The sequence below is a fragment of the Diabrotica undecimpunctata genome, chromosome 1 (genome assembly GCF_040954645.1).
Source record: "Diabrotica undecimpunctata isolate CICGRU chromosome 1, icDiaUnde3, whole genome shotgun sequence".
NCBI lineage: Eukaryota > Metazoa > Arthropoda > Insecta > Coleoptera > Chrysomelidae > Diabrotica > Diabrotica undecimpunctata.
Genome location: NC_092803.1, coordinates 24,552,177 through 24,572,605, shown reverse-complemented (window position 1 = coordinate 24,572,605; position 20,429 = coordinate 24,552,177). Strand labels below are relative to the sequence as shown.

At 34.8% G+C, this 20,429-nt stretch overlaps 2 protein-coding genes across 2 annotated transcripts in view; both read left to right on the top strand.

The window, feature by feature from the left end:
- Nucleotides 1-20,429, top strand: part of LOC140446554 (uncharacterized) — a 432,060-nt gene that overhangs the window by 73,535 nt on the left and 338,096 nt on the right. The gene's annotated exons all lie outside the window — the stretch shown is intronic.
- Nucleotides 104-3,976, top strand: LOC140434862 (uncharacterized). The gene has a single exon (XM_072523487.1). The coding sequence runs from the start codon at nt 104-106 to the stop codon at nt 3,974-3,976; it is 3,873 nt and encodes a 1,290-aa protein (XP_072379588.1).

Sequence of the window (20,429 nt, the reverse complement as noted above, 5' to 3'; positions counted from 1 at the left end):
AATTTTGATTTCTTTGAATATTTTGATTTTTTTGATATAACGTTTTTTTGAAAATTTTTTATTTCTTAATCTATTTTTGAATATTTGCTTGTTTTGTTTAAACATGATTGCTAAACTTATTCAGCTAATTGCATCCATCTTGGGGTTGATTAGAAATGATTATCAGGAAGATAATGTTAAGAAAGGGCTGACTGAGTGTAGGAAAGCGAGTAAAAAGATACGAGATTCGATGAGATATGCCAAGACGATGGGTGAGAAGCAGCATTTAGAAGCTCAGATGAGGCATGTGAAAACGTTGAGAAACCAACTGAAGGCCGAACAAAAGAAGGGGACGGGACTTAACACTCGACCGGAGACTGCGTACAAGAGGGTACAATGGGATGATTCCTTATCTGCGTTCAACTCAAGAATTCGAACTGGAGTGATCACAAACCTTAAACATAAGGATCCGGGTAGTATCCTGGTAGATTGTAAGGCGCTATTCAAACGTAGGATTCAAAACGCGCTAAAGAAGGATGAGGTAGTTAAAGTTAATACTGCTTTTGGGGGAGAATTCGAGATAGCTAGCGGTGAGAAAATCCTAAAAGACACCAAATATTTTACCACATCAAACTCTCCAATATACAAAGACACAAATCTTGACGAATGGTTTGAAAACCATGTGTCTGAACCCCTCAGCAAAAAGCTGGAGGAATTCCAAGAGAGAGATAGTGGCTGGGCACTAAAGGCTGTTGTTAACCTGGGGGTAAACATTAACAAATTTACACCTCAACTAGGCTCCTCATACGTCGAACTTCCTCCTCAAATAAAAAGAAAACAGGCATGTATTAATGTTAAAAACGATGATGAGGCATGCTTTGCGTGGGCTGTCGTATCGGCATTATATCCATGTCGAAATAACTCTGCTTTAATGACATCTTACCCACACTACTCGAGCATATTAAAGTTGAAGGGAATACAGTGGCCAATGACGATGAGGCAGATTCCTAATTTTGAAAAACAGAATGATATTTCAATTAATGTATACGTTTTGAAAAAAGAAAAAGGAGATTTTGCGACCCTTCCTACATTTCTAACTAAAAACAAGAAGGATAAACATGTGAATTTGCTTTTAATTCAAGATAAATATGATGATACCGAAGGTCCTATTAGATACCATTACGTTTGGCTAAAAAGTTTGTCCCGCCTCCTCTCCAAGCAGCTTAGCAAACGTAAAGGAACCAAATATTTCTGCGATGGCTGCCTCCATTACTTTCGATCACAAGAAAAGTTAAATATTCATAAGGCATGCTGCAGCGGTCGATCAGATCTTATATGTGATAGATGCCTACAACCGTTTTCATCATCTACTCAGCTAGAAGCTCACACAGTAGATTGCATAAGAATTAATGAAACAGCCACTAAAATGCCCGAGGAAAGCAATAAAATGTTGAAATTTAAGAATTTCCGGAATAAGATTAAAGCTCCCTTCGCCGTGTACGCAGATCTCGAGAGTGCTTTGAAAAGTACAGGAGATCCTAAAAAACCTCAAGAACATATTCCTGTAGCAGTTGGTTATTTCTTTAAATGCTCGTATGATGACACTTTGTCGTTTTATGACTCATATAGAGGAAAGGATTGCATGAAATGGTTCGCAGATAAACTTAATCAGCTTGCTGAGGATGTTTCTACGGTGTTTATGTGCCCATATGATATAAATATGACAACTCAGCAAGAGAGCGATTTCCATGCAGCCACTCATTGCCATATCTGCGAGCAACGCTTCTCTCCTGAAGATAAGAAAGTACGAGACCATGACCACCTCACTCCAGAAAATAATTACAGAGGTGCAGCTCATGAAGGGTGTAACATTAATTACAAAGATGCTCATACTATCCCAGTGATATTTCATAACCTTAGCGGATATGACGCCCACTTCATTGTTAATGATATTGCTACACACATCAAAGGTCCCGTAGATCTTCTTCCTATTAATAAGGAAAAATACATTTCTTTTACAAAACATATTGATGATGCTCGAATTAAATTCCGTTTTATCGACAGTTTTCGATTTATGTCTTATTCTCTTGATAAATTAGCTTCTTACCTCCCCGAGTTTCCTAATCTCAAGTCCCAATATACTTCGCTTCCAGAGGAGAATTTCCATCTTCTAACTAAAAAAGGTATCATGCCATATGATTATATTGATTCATTTAATAAATTTGCTGAAACGTCTCTACCTCCTATTGAGTCTTTTTACAATAAACTTGAGGATAAACCATGTCCTCGTCCACATTATCGTCGCGCTCAAGAAGTCTGGTCGTCATTCAATTGTGCAACTCTCGGGGATTATGTCGATTTATATATGAAAACTGACATTCTTCTTCTTGCAGATATCTTTGAGCGATTCCGATCCAGCTCTCTTCGAACTTATAATCTTGACCCTGCTCACTATTATACTTTACCTGGTTTTACGTGGGATGCAATGCTTAAATATACAGGTCAAGAACTGGAGCTTTTAACCGATCCTGACATGCATTTGTTTGTTGAACGTGGTATTCGTGGTGGTCTTAGTCAAGTTTGCTCTAAAAGACGTGTGAAAGCTAACAATCCATACATCAACAACTATGACCCATCTAAACCAAAAACGTTTCTTATGTATTTTGATGTTAATAATCAGTATGGTTGGGCCATGTCTCAATATCTTCCATATGGGGGTTTCGAGTGGGTCGATGCCAATATTGATGTCCTTTCCATTGCCGACGATGCTTCTGAAGGGTACATTCTCGAGGTTGATCTGGCGTACCCTCAACATCTTCATGATCGTCATAAAGATATCCCGTTTTGTCCTGAGTCTTTAAATTCTAAGACTATGCTTCCTCCTACACGTCCGCGAGAGCAGACTAAATTAATGGCTACCCTACAAGATAAAGAAAGATATGTAATACATTATAGAGCACTCAAACAGGCGCTTGCAAATGGATTGATCCTGAAAAAGATACATAGAGTATTGAAATTCAAACAGGCTCCATGGTTAAAGCCATATATCGATCTTAATACAAATCTCCGGAAGGCAGCGAAAAATGAGTTTGAAAAGGACCTTTTTAAGCTTATGAATAATGCAGTGTTCGGGAAGACTATGGAATCAGTGCGCAAGCGCGTTGATATAAAGTTGCTTACTTTGTGGGAGGGTCGTTACGGAGCTGAAGCTAGAATAAGTAGCCCATTGTTTAAGAATGCAACGATTTTTAGTGAAAACTTGGTAGCTGTTGAGATGCGTAGAAGTGAAATATGGTTAGATAAACCAATCTATATCGGAATGTGTATTTTAGACTTGGCTAAAACGACAATCTATGATTTTCAATATGGATACTTAGCTAGTAGGTTCGGTGAAAACTTTACAACTTGCTATACTGATACCGATAGTGTAATCGTGGAAATACGTGAACAAGACCCATATGATGCTATGAAAGAAGATTGCTATAAATATTTTGATACCTCAGACTATCGTAAAGACAATATTTATGGTATCCCTCAGGTTAACAAAAAGGTGTTGGGTATGATGAAAGATGAGAATGAAGGCCGAATAATGACTGACTACATAGGGCTCCGATCTAAATTGTATACAACAAAAGTAGTTATCACAGAAGATAAGATCGAAGAAAAGAGGAGGAAGTTGAAAGAGGAAGAATATGAGGATGATGAGATTGATGCAATTATTAAAATTTATGGTGTGACAAAGAAGGCGAAGGGGGTAAAGAAATCTGTGGTGAACACGAAAATTACGTTTGAGGACTATGTAGAGTGTTTGGATAACTTAAAAAAGGTGTATGCTTCACAGAATCTAATACGCTCAGATAAGCACCATGTTTATACCATAACACAAAGGAAGATTGCGCTAAGCCCCAATGATGATAAAAGACATCACCTTCCGGAGTCATATGATACACTTCCGTGGGGGCATTATTTAATTGATTCTAAGATGGATGTTGATTAACACAAAGTAATATATCTAATATATCAATAGTCATATTTTAACATTTATCCTTGATGATTGACTTTAAGATGGATGCAAATTGTATATTGTCGTTTTTTATAACGTGGTTTATTTATTACAACTTAAAATATATCTGATTCAGAATTTATTAGTCATTATTTCACCATTTCATTTCGCTTTTCATTGTTTATATTATATGATAATTGTAATAGATCTTAATTTTCTAAATATTATTTCTAAATCACGATACTTAAGATTAGCACATTTAAAAAGATGTTTAGATATGACCACTAAAAAGATATCATGGACCACTGGCAAATTAATGAACCGTTCTGGTTAACTCCAGAGCTATGTGTTCGTGCAGCCTCCTAAGACAATCGATAACTTATTGGTCTTCCTCGATTTAGATTTAAGTCAATTCTTCGATAGCCTATCCCAAAACAGGAGTCGGAGAATTTCCTATTTTTAAAGATAACCTAGAGTTATTAGCCCCCAATAATTCATTTGAACGCTATACAACATAGTAACTAATGAATTTACACCAAAGTGTCGATGTCTTAACATAAAAGATGTCCATCAATAAAAGATGTCTTCTAAACCATGTTAAATTATGTGCTGATCTTAATAAGTTAAGTATAATTATTAAATATATTATCATATTATGTAAATGACTTCATTCATACTAACTGTTTGTCCCATACTAACATTACCTCTCCCGGCGGTCGTGTAGTCGTACCTTCACGTTGGTGACTGCCGTTAAGAATAAATTTTTGTTTTTCAACAAATGTTTGTTTGAACCGAATTGACTACGTTCCTTTCATGGCATGCTTTTAATCATTTTTATGCATGGCTCTATATTCGTTAACTTACTATCATTCCTTTGCTTAGATACTAACAGCAGTTTATTACTTATTACATTACCCATTACTTATTACATTTATGCATTACTTATTGCTTGACTGTCCTTGCTATCATTTTTATGTAGTATGTATAAAATATAGTATGCAGCTCGTTACTTTTCATGTGTTACTGTGGAGATTATAGAGTGGATGAATGTTGGTTTGGTCATAGTGTAAGAATGGTAAACGTTCCTATTCGTTTTATTTCCAGCGAAATCCGCTGCTGTACGTTATATTCGATACCTCATACGTAGTAATCAGGTTAATAGACCTTAAGATACGTTATAGTGCCATTTTGGAATTGATTTTGTTGCTTGTTTTTTCATCTCAATGTATTCGTTACCCCCTCCTATTTCATTTGACGCCTTATACGTTGCAATCGGACCAATAGACCCTGAGATACGTTATAGTGCCGTTTTGGTATTCATTTTGATGCTTGTTTTTCATCTTCATGTATTCATTACCCCTCCTCTTTCATTTGACGCCTGATACGTTGCAATCGGACCAATAGATCCGGAGATACGTTATAGTGCCGTTTTGACTATGCCGCCATCTTTGTTTTTTCCCTCTACGTGTTTCCCGTCCCCTTCCCGTTCGTTTGACACCTCATACGTTGCAATCGTACCAATAGATCCGGAGATACGTTATAGTGCCGTTTTGACTATGCCGCCATCTTTGTTTTTTTCCTCTTCGTGTTCCCCGCCCCCTTCCCGTTCGTTTGACACCTCATACGTCGCGATCCACCAAGTGGTCGCGCCTCCACTTCGAAAAGCGTCAAAAATGAGCAGAATGGACCTTAGCGATTTCTTATGGAGATTTACATGGGAAAATACGCCGAACACTCCTAGCCCCTTTACTCATAAATAATGGTTGTTCAGATATAAGAAAAATTTGATTTATTATTACATTAATAATCAAATACAAAATATATTATTTCTATTTATCAATAGGTAAAATTCAATTTGTAGAATTCCTTTAACATTTTACAAATAATTATTAATAAAAATCAATTTAATAGTGGAATTGTCAATTTTTTAAGTTTTGAAATTTACTTTGTAGATATTTTCAATATTTTTTTTAACTTTTAAATTGATTGAATTTTTTTTTCATTAGTTAATTATAATTTTACAAATTCTGTTTGGACATTAATTTTGCATCATTATTATTTTAAAATATTAAAATAATAATGATGCGCGTTCCATTTAGATCAGTAATTCTAGACGCATGCGCTAAATGTAATAAGTATCAAGATGCTTTTATCCAATTTGGTGAAACTGACTTCGATTGTAATGAAGTTTTTGAAACCTTAGAAACTTTCATATGTCACTTATATGGAACAGGACTGACGAGAACAATTCCAAAAAGAAAAGTAAACGATGTCAGATTTTTACTATTTAACCGGCAGTATAAGTTGCATGATGTAAACGAGCCTTTTAAAAAAAAAACTAAAAAATTTCGATGCTTCAAGCTTACCACCATGTCAAGATGAATTACACCAACATCTACTGCGAGCCCATTATATTTCAAATATTTGGACAAATGCTCATAAAAAAGTACCAACAGAATTGATTGTTGAAGAACATGGTTGGAAGTTTGAAGATGAAACATATAAATTCAAATGGTTTAGTGGACCTCAGATGCCAGAATCAGTTCGAGAAGTAGTGATTGAAAATGAAGCAGATAATGAATGTGATATTATTGAAAGTGAAAGTGACGAAGATGATGAATGTGATGACATCAATGAGAGTGAGAAAAATGACGAAATTTTTAAAGTTTTTCTAATTTTTTTTTCTTATCGGAAAAATCGTTTGAAAATTTTTGGAAAAAAATCATGGTATAACTGACAAAAAATCGAAAGGATTCTACAAATTAGATTTTACCTCAAAAAATTACGAAAATTTTCATTTACGGAAATTTTTTTGGAAAATTTTGAGGAAAACTCTACTTGACGCTTTTCAGAATAGTAACAGAAGTGAGCATACAAATTTTCAAATCAATCGGTATAAAAATATCATAATAAAATCAGTTTGAAAATTGTTACCGAGACCTAAAATGCGCAGGCAAGTGGTACATTTGACCCCGTTTTATGGCCACCCCCTGTACCACGAGGGGCGTCCGCCTGTAAGGCAAAGTCTTAACCCAGTTACAATGAATATATTCCAATCGAGAAATGTCATATTACTGACAATTCCAAAATTTCGGCTCTATCTCTCCGACTATTAGGCAAGCTCCTCTTTCCTTTAAAGGAGACAGATAGTTGAACGATATTTTATACAATGTCTATCACTGGGTATGGATTTATTTTTGTCCAAGTTTTATATTGGTCCACTATTTCAAATGCAGTTCAAACAGACATATATTAAATTGTATGTTCCGTTTTAAATTCGTTCAATCTGTATATGTCTGTTGTAATCATCTACACACAATGGTTTTATTTTTTTGTGCCTCTTTTACCTTAAATTTCCTTCATTTCATATTTATGTTTTGTGCTTATCATCCTAACATTTCTTTTATCTTTTCAATTTGTAATTAAAACTGGCCCTTTTCTTTTCCAGACTACCTCTCCATTTTTTTAGCTTTTTTTTCATCATCTCTTTGGAATTTCCTTTTCTGCTCTCCCTAATTGTTCCCACATAATTTTTTTTCTTGAATAAGTGTTCAGCCAAACTTACGCTGGTATAGTAGTTATCCTTATATACCGTGTGAACTTTTTCTAAATAGTCGGAAAGTAATGTCATAACTACAGAATGAGTATGGGAAACATCACTTTCTTTTATTGTACCCTTGCCTGCGTATACGTATACAAGAACATTGATACAAGAACATTGATAGTAAATCCATCACTAGTGGTTAGCACATATAATTTTATAACATACTCTTGGCTTTTGCTGGCTAAATACTGCTTAAAAGATAAGCACACCTTATTTGTGGTTACGACCGCATGTTGCCGCTTTGCATACTCGTACGTCCTCTATTTATAATTTCGTTTTTGTTTCATAATTACAGTCTATAATGCTTCTGAGGTTTCTGGTCAACGGTGTTAAAAGAATCCATTTAAAATTTTTTAATCATTTTGTTTACACATCATGATCAGTCGTTCTCATTATTATTTGTGATGTCTTCTCCGTATTGTCCCATTACTGTTGTTCTGTTTTCTTCCGGATCCACCATTTAGATCTGGTAATTTCCTTAAGCGCCTATGAGTGAGGATAGCTACTCCCTGGCTTTTTCTTTTGTGTTTAGCTGATCCCCTTTCTTTCTTCTTAGCTTCGGTTAGTATGACGATGTCTACATTTAAATTCTTCTTTCAAAGAGCATTTCATTTATTTTAGTTTGTATGTTCCAAGTGCCTAAGATCATTTCCTGTTTTCGTGGCTTTGTTCGTTTTGTTTAAATCAATCCTTTTCGAGCTAGGTTTTAGCAAATTTGTTTTTTTTTTATAATGTAGGGAGCTGGTCTACTGCTACAATCCTCCTCCTTTATCCGATCTTGGGACCACAGTGACAGTTTTGATGCTACTTAATTTGCCCCACAACTAACGCAAGCAGAGTTATTAATACAGAAACTGTGGAAAAATGTAATTAGGGAAGACAGACCTGCAAAGTAAATATGATGATTTAGTTTTGCATTAATTGTGCTAGCATAACAAAACAGTACCATCTATCCATACGCCATATTTCCCATAAACTATATTCCTCTTTTCTTAATAACTCCTACCGCCACCAGCAAATCCAACCAATTTACACACCCTGTATAAAAACCGTCGCTTGCAAATATTCTCCAGGTCGTGGCGAGCGTACGTACCCTCTAAGTTATCGACCATTACTGAATTTAATGATGCATATAACACTATACGCCTCACACGTATGTAATAGATATAAACTAACCAAAAAGAAACAATATTTTTGCACCACAGCTACTTCACTCATGTAGCGACCGTAAAAGTCATGTCATGCTAATTTACAACGCTTCGTTTGGCCGTTATTGAATTTGCAGCGCTGTCACATCAATCAGTTTTGTCGCAGGTGTATTGAGTTTCTTATTTTGCAATGTGAGTAACAAGAATGTATGTCTTCTTCTTTAAGATCTTTCTTAAACGTTGATATTCCTTGCGTACCATTTCTTCTATTTTTCCGAGGCTTTCACTCTAGTTTGCCTTCCTCTATACTTTTCACGTTTCTTTTACGCGATTCGTTCTAGTTTTGTCTTATATGCTTCTTAATATATTCATTTTGCTACTTTAAGTATACTTTAGGTTTCATTAGCGTCTTTTCTCGTTTCTATACTCTGTGTCATAATAGGTCTATTAACACAATTTTGGTATAGCTTTACTGTCTGCTATCATCTCTCATGTGGTTTCAAATTATATGTTTTAGACATCCTCAGTTGCTGCTTAGGTAAATTTGCAGATATTTGAACTTTACTATCTGTTTTGGAATTTTGTTTTTGACCACAGTTTTGCATCTTATTTACTTTCTAGCTATGGTCATGTATTTAGACTTTTCCATTGATAGGTTTATGTTGAGTTCGCTACTTTCTTCAGTCTTAACCCCCCTCCCCCCCTCCAGGGAGAGTGTAGTGGTCATCACGATGCCGTGTATTGTCCGTCTTCTGTGTCTGCTCTCATTACATTTACAAAGTATTTTCTGTACTTATCTGATGACATATATGGAATTGTCTCTACATATCGTGCTCGTTTCGGCTATAATTACGGTGTCACATAGACAACAAATAGATTGTCACAAATAAAGTAACAAATATATTGTCAGATTTCTCCCAGTATGGACAAACGCTGCTCAGAGCGAATAATGACTTCATGGTGAAGAACTAGCGAGATTGGTATGGTTTTGACACAAGCATGCTATTTAGGGTGGCAGTGAATAAAATTACGATAGCTGTATGGTAGAAAACGCTCTGAAAGGACATGGTACATAAAGAAGAAGAACCCAAACTCTGAGGAAATTCTGGGTGAACAACAAAATGGATTCAGACGTTGGTATTAAAGAAAATCATTAAAAAAAAACCAGGAAATTTGATATCGACACCTTTCCCCTGCTTGGAGATTTCATTGGCGGCTATAGCTGAGCTACATATCAGGCCAAAACACGTGAATTCGATCGTCGGAATCTACAAAGAAATTTTCTAATTCTAAAAATTATACGAGTTGTCATACGATCATCTAGTGAGCATCAAAAGATTAACGTACCGAATGGGGGAATCAGCTTATGAAGGTGGAGGCTCAACTTAAGAGCCGTACCACCAATTATGATGATGAACTGAACGCCACCATATTTAGCAATTGTCTGTTCCAGGTATTTATATTCTACAATTTTCTGGATTTGATTTTAATCTCTTCTTTTTCAGTCTTGGTCCTGTTTTGAATGTCGTAATAGCCATTTAAACCTTCTATGTATGTGACAAAAAAAATCTCTTTTAGCGTACGTAATATTGCATAAAACACGGTTTGCGTCTGTGTAAATATTAGATAGATACTAACCAAATACAAACATATTTTTGCACCACGACTATGTCCCTCATGTAGAGACAGGCCATAAAAGTCACGTGATGTGAATTTATTCCACTTTAGTCGGTCATTAATAAGTTTGCAATGTTGGCACATCACTATATTTTGCTCTGAATCTACAGATTTTTTATTTTCATTAAAGTTATTGTAATGAATCTCTTTTAAAGAAAAAAAACTAACTGCCTTGCATTGCGTATATATACAAATTAATATTAATAATCGTACATATAATAATCATATACTTATATATTATGAACCCTATACTTTTCTTCATCCAATGAAATTAATACAAAAAGAAGAAAATAAATTGATTCTCATACGATAGCCAATAAATACACGAGTAATAGAAAGCAGCGGTATTATCTAATTGCCATATTAAAATAATATCTATAAATTAATATATGCTAAATTTTTAGGTTTTCTTGTTGGTCATAAGGAAGTTGATTCAGTCTGGCTTGTTTTGCTTAGACGAAAAACTGGTAATAGAGTTTGTTAAAGCACGAAGCCGTTATTGGCTTATAATTTAATAAGTTAATAACTGAATATATATCAAACGCTTCTTAATGGGTCTGTCATATACCAGTGGTGTGCGTGGTAACCAACAAACAAGAAAGTAACACATCTTTAATATTATTTAGTAGCAATAATTATCGACATTATAGTTATCGATCATCAATCAAATGTATCTTGAGACAAATATTAGGATAGGAGAATTTAAATGTTAATACCTGATAATATTAGAACATTATTCATAAAACAAAGTGGTGCGATTTACCACCCCAAAATTTTTATACCCCTTTAAGATTCTTTCTTAGTTGCTGTATAGTGATGTAGTGACTAGTTACAAACAAAATTTTAACACACAATTTAACAGCAATAATCAAACAATCACGTGTACTCGTTAAGATATTTTATTCCAAGCTTTCGAATATGTATACATCCATCATCAAGGTAAAACTACATATTGACAAAAAAATAATTAGTCTTTCTCAAACAACCTTTTATAAAGCTTTAAATACTTACATCTACGTAAAATATATAAAATATTACGAAAATACATCTAAGTACTAGTTATCTTAACTCCAACATATAACAGAGATGCTTCTTAAGATGAGCATCATTTATCTCATCTGATTAAAATAAGATTACAGACATGCTTAGTATAAGGGAAAGTGGGGGAATGGTGCGCACTTAAGCAGAAATCGCTTCTGTTGTAAATTCTTTGAATCTAGCATAACGGCCAGTACATTTCAGTAAGCTTTAATTATTCTACTTTGAATATTTATAATAAGTTTTAGATAAAGGCAAAGTGCAAAAGCATAATATTAAAAAAGGAAAGAAGTGCCTTTGCGTACGATTTCCCATACATGAGGGAAACATGCGCACGGACTGGGAAGTGGTGCGTACTAAATTCTAATATTTTTAACGTAAAAAAAGTCGCATTTATAATTTTCTGGGATATTTACATCTGTACATTCTGCGTGATTTCACGAGGCATATAACACACATCTATACCACAATTCTTTGTTTTGTCCTCTTTTCCCACAAATACAACATGTCTCGTTAGGTGCAGCTGCTTTTTCTAATATTGGTGGAATGAAGCTTGATCCAACATCGTCTAATTCATCTTCATCGATAATATCTGACAAATTACAGTCTGTTAAAAAGACGACTCAGGTGTTAGCTCTTTCTGAACTCACTTCTTTTTTTGTTTGTCCTTAAGTTTTTTCTGTCTGCCGATATGATTATTCTTTATCAAAAAATCTTGGATCAGTTGCTTTTTTTTGCTGCTTTCAGTTTCTCCTTTCTTTTAAGATTCTCGTTTCTTAATCGTCTTTTTTCCTTTAATTCCTCTAATTTTGTTTTCATTGGTGTGCTTGTAAAAATTTCCGATTATTGCTCGTTACGAGATTTTTTTAATTTCTAATTTAACCGTTTTCGCTGTTAGTGGAACAAAAAGAAGGCTGAACATTTGTAATATCTAACATTGACTCATAAGTAGATGCTTTTGTTTAGACGTTGTAGGTGTCCCTGGTAGGTGTCCCTGCTTCTACTATAATTTCCTTTGCTGGATTGGCAGGAGCAAAATTATTATCATTAAATTTATCGGGATCTAACGGACATATTCCAAATGTAGGAAAACCTGACACTGCCTTCTCTATAGTGACAACTTTAATAAATGCTTTATTTAAGAGTTCAGCGACGTAAATTTTGGTTATTTTTTAATGACCTGTATTAAACAGATATAGATCATATTCTCTATAAAGTGGACTCTTTAAAGAACTTAAGAAAGTCCAAAGACTGAAGATGTTCTGAGGTACGTGGTGGAAGTCACACTATATGAATGTTTTTTTCTTTGTAAAAGACTCCTTTGTAGAAGGAGTCGCGGAAGAAGACGCATCTCCTGGTTAAACAATTTGAGAGCTCGGTTTAACTGCACTTCTGCTGACCTCTTTAGAGCAGCGGTATTGAAAGTGGGAATTGCCATAATGGTTGCGAATTGCCAACCTTCTTAGAGGAGATGGCGCATGAAGAAGAAGAAGGGGGAATCATGCGCGCTCCTACGCACTATTACCCCTTTAGGCCTTAAATAGTAAACATTATCACAAACGGAAAACTCCTGAACCATATAAACCAACAGAGCACAAAAATTTACGGAAAACAACATGATTTAAATCAATAATAAGTTCAATGCAATTAAATATAGTCTATAGACTTACCATCTTTATTTTTGGAGCAGAAAAACTAGAAGAATTGTTGCAATTTTCAATAATCAATCTCACTTAGTCCACGTGCAACGGTCCACTGAAGATAATGGCATCAACGATCAACTGATAATCCAAAATTCTGAAAGTGAGTGAAAAAGAGAACTATGAATTATTTCAGTTACCTAGGGTGTTGCCCAAATTTTTTAGAAAGATACAGATACTGATCACAAAATTGACAGGTTTTAATATTGACAGATAACCCTACAATTTTAACTAGGCAAATGAAATTTCTCAGTAGAGTGAAAGGCCTTACAAAACTTGATCGACAGAGAAGTGAAAGAGTAAGACAAGAACTGAATATCTAGTTGTGTATTGTTCACAGTACGGTTTATTAAAAAGAAGAAACAAACATTATTATCTTATTATATTTTTCTATACTCTAGACCTTTAAATATCCATATAGATAATAATTAAATGACGTTAAATCGGGAGATCGGGGTGGTCATTCAGTGGTTGGCTTCACTTTGCCAGTTTATCATTTTATGAAACACTGCGTTTAGGTAAACTCTCACTTCACTATAAAATGCAGCAATACCTTGTTGGAACCAAACAATTCTATTTCATCTGGATCGTTATTATCAGGGTAAAAATTTGCAATCGAGGTACCAAAAATTTGTTAAAAAATATTAATATCCTCCACCTATAAGAGATATTTTCAAAGTTTTTCTCGTGCTTTCTAAGTGTCAATTTATTCTGCCAGTTTATGATCAACAATGTGTATCTGTTACATCTCTTGTTCAAGTTGTCCTTTATTTTTACCTTATTCTTATATTTGCTAGATCTCCAATCCCTTTACCCTTTTATATATCTGGTTCAAGGTTTAACGTTCTGCCTTCTAATTGTTCATTCATTATGCCTCTTTAATAAATTCTACACTGCTCTATCTCTATTTATATACACTGTAATATAACAGCTATTCTCTTTTCCTTTATTCGTATTTTTGTGGTTATGATTACTAGATCATTAATCAGTGCTCGCTACACATAGATATATCAGCTTCAAACATCTTTCTTACCTTCATATTCTCCTTTCAATCCTTACAATTACTAGATCATCAATCTGCACCTTCTTCCTTATTCAGTTTCTGATCGAACCCATTCACGCCATCACGCAACCTACAATAATTGCTCGATGATTTGTGGTACACGCTCGTCCTCCAACCAACAGGTGGGAACCTCTCGAACCTATCGCATTATTCAAAGATCTATTTACTTAGAATTTGCGTAATCGAAAAGCCAATAAACAAAGATCAAATTACAAGCACTTCATAAATCGTCGTGGTAATAATTTGCAATAATTTGTCTTGCCGCAAACGTTAAAGGTTTGGCTAAAGTGCATGTATATCTATCTTCTGAACAAATACATAAGCTATTATGCATTATATAATATCAATGCAGTTTTATCGTTTGTAATAAAGATTTATTTATTTTGTGAGCAATTATTTTAGTATTATTAAAAATAAAAATCTATTTCAGAATTTTTTTTCTATGAGTTCTATAAGGGATGATTTTCTTACAGTGTGTGAATAACGGCGCCCCACCTACCTCCAGATCACCTGATTTTGTACCTTCCGCTAATCGATTATGATAATCACGTGTCTATTTCTTTTAAAGGTTATCTGTAAACTGAGATCTAGTAAATAAAAGAAGAGGGTAACCTTCCGAGAATCATCACTATACTCTTCTTTTACTGTTGACAATGCACCCTACGGAGATAAGCCAAAACGGCTTTTGGGTACACACAATTGATAGTTGTTTACACTTTACTCGGTATACAGGGATCTGTAGTATTACATCGCAAAAAAAAATAAATATGATTTAAGATCGTACAGCGATAAAAAGTCAAACAAATTTTATAGACTTTTACAAATATGTAAATAAAATGAAAAGAAAAAATTGTAGGTATCAATGTGCATTATTAATCCAAAAATATGCAAAAATCTTACAAAATATGCAGAACATATTAAAAAATGCATAAAAATTTGTAAACTTTTTCTGATTCTATTGTGATGAGTACTCACAAGAGTATATTCATTTGGAAATGCGTGATAACGCAGTGCAAGTGAGGTATTTTATATAAATAATAATTGCTTTTTCGAAATCTATTTTGTGGACTGTCTGAATATGATGTTCGGGTAGGGCTGAAGTAGTATCGGAATGTCTTAGAGATATAGAATGTTCGTAAATACGGTTATGGATTCATTGGTTTGTCTGTCCAATATATGTACGTGGGCAACTGGAATACGGTATCTCTTAGATACCGTAGTCTTGATTGGGGATTTGGTCTTTTACGGATCTGACGAGATTGGACAACTTGGAGTAAGTAGTGAAGATGGTTTTGATATTCAGGGGATTAAGAGTTCTACTGATCTTGTCAGTAACACCTTTGATAAAAGGTAGAAAGTTTTGGGTTGATCAGGCGGCAAGGTTTTTTTGGATGGAATGGGGTTTTGATGTTTTTAAATGCTCCTATTGATTTGAGTTTTGTGGTTGCCATTTTGTAAGAGTGTTTGCCTTATTGAATTGATTTCGGATAATCTGTGAGTGTTGTTGCTAAGTCTTAAGGAACTGGAAGCAAGAGTGTTGATAACTGAATTGATGACTAATTTTGTAAATTGCAGGGTGATGATGGGCATCATCACCCTGCAAATTTGCAGGGTGATTGATGGCATTGAGATAAGGGTTAGTATGCGTGGGTTTACGGTAGACTAAGAACACCAAGGAATAGCAAAGACGCTTCAGACTTAACTTCCATCGTGAATTGAATACTGGGATGTATTCTATTCAGGTAGGAGAGAAAGAGATCTTATGTCTACACTCATATGCGCAATGCAATATCCACTCAAATATGCGCATATGCGAATGATGTTGCCAAAATAAGCCGCAATAGAAGGGCATTCAGTGAAAAAGCTATAGATTTGAAACGGGAAGCCGCTGCATTTGGTCTAAATATAAATGAAAGAAAAATAAAATATATGGAGTGCACAAAGTCACATCGACATGAGAATCTGAAGGTAGACAACCATACTCACGAATACGCCTCCACCTTTTCCTACCGAGGCTCAATAATAAACAATAGCGTCAACATCAGTCAATACGGCCGCGCAAAAGATGGAGTGACAACCTTCCATAGAGGTATTAATCCGCCAATGAACAAGTAGAATTGCTTATAAAGAGGAAGAAGAAGATGAAGAAGAACATCAGTCAATAAATTCAAGCACGGATTTTAAGCGCTAATAGGTGCTTTTATCCATACAAAGACTTAATGAAAAGTGACTTGCTAAATCGTGAGTCTAAGCTTAGAATCTACAAAACAGTGGTCACATATGGATGTGAAACCTGGAATCTTTCAACCACCGATAAAAATGAATTGAGAATATTTGAGCCCAAAATATTGAGAAAGATTTTGGATCAACCCATTGTAGCGATGGTTTGTGCAGAATAAAAATGAATTATGAGATGGATGAATTAATGTGGAGCGTAGATATCGTTAGATTTGTAAAGTCACAAAGACTAAACTGGTGTGGCCACTTAGAAAGAATCCCAGATAATCGAGCAGTAAAAGTAATCCAGAGATGGAAACCACAAGTAAATAGGACAAGAGGAAGGCCCCATAAAAGCCGGATAAACGATGTAGAGTTATGAACATCAGGCAATGGCGAAGTAAGGTATCCGATAGGGCAGAATGGAAGAACGTTGTTAAGCAGGTCAAGACACACAAAGGGTTGTAGCTCCATTAGAAGAAAAAGAAGAGTATAGTCGCCAGAAACCGGGTAGAATGGCGACGAATCTTAGAGTAAGCTAGGATCCACAAAGGATTTTCGAACCATAGATGATGATGATGATAATGATTGTAATGTCATTCTTTCATCCCGGAATAGCTCTTGTATACATTTTTCCCATTCTTGTATTTTACCTGTGTGTTATAGAATAACTGTCCATTGATATTTCTGAGAGGGCAATGTTATTTTTTTATTGATATATAAAAATTCTTTTACTTTCTTGTACATAATAAAATATGTAACCATTGAACGACCCATCAGAAACGTTGGTTGCCAATGGGTAAGAATATAACTACCTCCGAAAGTTGGGAGCCGATGTAGAACAATAAAACTCACAACTTCCTGTGGAAGCCAATTGTTAGGCCTCTTTGAGCATGTGACGTTTATAACGTTACAATGAATCATGCCTCTTGCTAATTTTTCTATTTTTTTGCACTTTTCACCAACTCTGGTCAGAGCTTAGCACTGTACTAGTGCGTCGTTTTTATTGCATAAGTTCACATAGTATTGCTTTTTGTTACTATTAGTGTAAAATTAATAATACTGCCTGATATGTTTAAAGGTCTGAATGGACAGAAATGTAAATATTGACTGAAGTAATTGATAACGAGAAATTTTAGAATTTGAAAATTTGAATTTTTTCTAGGTAATTTATGTAGGTGCTCACATTATTGCTCACCAAACTGCTATAAATAATTTTTCTTTCGTTCTCGAATTTATCTCACATCCACTACCCTATGCATGTTCTTGTTCTAGTTTGTGCCTCAGATTACCCAGATTTTTTACGCATTGCCGTAATCCAAAAATAGAAAATGACGTACATCGCAACTATGTTAATAATTATTCATTTGCAATAATAAATCCATATTTTATGCAAAAAAATTTGTAAGAAATAAATTGAAAGGAAATAGAAACAATTTTATTATGCATACATTAACAATAACATGATATAAAACAAAGTTTCTAGAATTCCTTATTCATAATATCATTTTATGAAAATCAAGCAAGATAAAGATCTAACTTATTAACATATTTTAATAAAAAATTAATCACGGGATGCTAGTATGTTAGCATTGTTTAAATAGGACAAATTTAAACAATGATGTTAGTCTGGTGTTTACAGTGACGTTTCACTACAACTTCAGTAGACGTTATCAAAGGCAATGCAGCTTCTTTCTTCTTTGAGTACCGTGCCCAAGTTTTAGGCGTGGGTGGCTTCCATGACGATTTGCCGATATCGTTCTCGATCTTGCACTTCATGTAATAATTCATCTGCTGATAAGCCAGTCCATTGAGGAAGGTTTCGGAGCCATGAGTATTTGTTTCTATCAATTTCTCTTTTTCCGTCGATCTTTCCGTTTAGTATCAACTGCATTATCCTGTATCTGCTTCCTCTCATTATATGCCCCAGATATTCGAATTTTCTCTTTTTATCATCTTTATTTAGTCGCCTTCACCTTGACCTACTCTGTTCAAGAGTGTACCGAGTACTCTGCAGCAGTAGTAGTAATCTTCTATCGTCCACTGATATGTGGTTTTATGTTTCATAGTGTTAAGAACGCTGAAAGTTGTTCCTTTGTCGTTTCTAATGCCGATAGTATCTGTGAACATTGACCAAAAATATGAAGCACCAACCATTTTCTTCTAATAAGATTTTGTGATTATTTTTTGTCAACAATTATACAATTAAAATAGTAAATGTGTTCTGTTACGGCTGATTTTCGATTGAGCACAAGACGACTTCCTCCTCTTGTGCTCAAGCAAACGACTATTACACTACGTTTTGTTGTTCCAATGAATACTTAACCACAATTAAAGCGAAGGAGGTAAATTCTTGTAATGGACAACGGTTTTCTTGGATCTTTGGCCAATCTCAGAATTGCTTATATTATTTTCATCAATGTTTTTGATACAAGGAAGCTTTATCTTTTAGTTCTCGTTATTGGTCACTATTAAGGTTAACTCTCTTTGGACGTGCTTATCGGTTGATGTCTCTTGCAGCATAACCGTTCAGTCGCAACGAACACTTTTTCTAGATGTTTTAATTTTGTTCTCAAACATTTTGGTTCGTATATTCGAGTATCATGGTTCGTTGTTCTACATAATGCCTGTTTCTTCTTTAATATTAGCCTCCTAAATTGTTTTAATTATCGCACCTTCTTTGTCTTGGTCTGCCAATACTTCTTCGTCCATTTGGTGACTTATATTGTGCTATTTGTACTATCCTATTCTCTTCCATTCTGCTAATGTATTCGTTCCACTCCTGTTTCTGTTTTATCACCCATCCATTTATGTCTTCTATATTGGATGCTCTTCTTATGTTTTCGCTTCGCTCCCTACTTTTCCCTGATATTCGTCAGAGTATTTTCATCTCTGTTATCTCTAGTAGTCGTCTCATTTTAGATGTGGTAGGTCTTGTCTCCATCGTTTATGTTAATATAGGTCTAATTGCTGCTTTATAGATGGCCTTTTCTGTAATTTGTCTTAGTACAAATACAGCGTCTACGAAGGATCTCCGGATCTGGATTCTTGTTGTTTATCTAATAAAGTTGTTAGTTTATTGATTTTGTTGGTTAGAACTTTTGTGGTAAGCTTAAGTGCGGTATTCAGTAGATTTATACCTCTATAATTTTATTGTTCGGGTCTTCTTTAGTCCGAGAGTACGCGAAGATTAGAAATAAATAAAGCTTTTTAAATTGAGGAAGACTATCGGTAAGCTAGAAAAGGTTATGCTTCCTTCGAAATGTCTGCCTTAGTTACAGACGAGGCATCACATTGTTTCTTTGAGCAGTATTCGTTTTTACGATTGGTAGATGACTAACCTTGCCAATTTCACTCCACATTTTATTTGGCTTTGAGACCGGCTGTGGTAACCAAAGAGCTACTCGATCCACTTTGCACTTACCCCAGGCAGTGTTAAGTGCAAGTAGGGATTAAAACATGATACCAAATGGGAGAAAAACAACTTAAAAATAATCTGCTACGCAGACAACGCAATACTATTCTCTCAAAGTGGAGATGATTTAATGCTGCACCAATTTAATATAACCGCCAGAAAATTTAACATGTTAATTTTAGGCATCTAAATATCTAGGCATCACATTTCCTACCTACGGAAAGCTCAAAACAGAAGTGGAAAACCAAGTAAATAGAGCAAACAGAGCTGCAGGTTGCCTGAATGAAACAAGATGACGAAATAAAAATGTCGAGTAAGAAATGAAAGGCAAAATTTACAAAACAGTCATCAGACCAATAATGACATACGCGGCAGAAACACGACCTGACACAGAGAGGACAAAAAGAATGCTTGGTGAAAACCTTTCACACTATGGAACAGAGCTAGAAGTACAGATAGATATAAGACGTAGATGCAAGGTGGAGAACATCAAGAACTGGGTAAGAAATAGAACAGTAGAATGGAAATAAAGTAGTAAAGGCGGCAAGAGACGATTCCCCAATAGGAAGGCGATCAGTAGGAAGA

What these genes read in the sequence shown, in the direction of transcription:
- LOC140434862 (XM_072523487.1), top strand. Translation starts at nt 104, where the DNA reads ATGATTGCTAAACTTATTCAGCTAATTGCATCCATCTTGGGGTTGATT.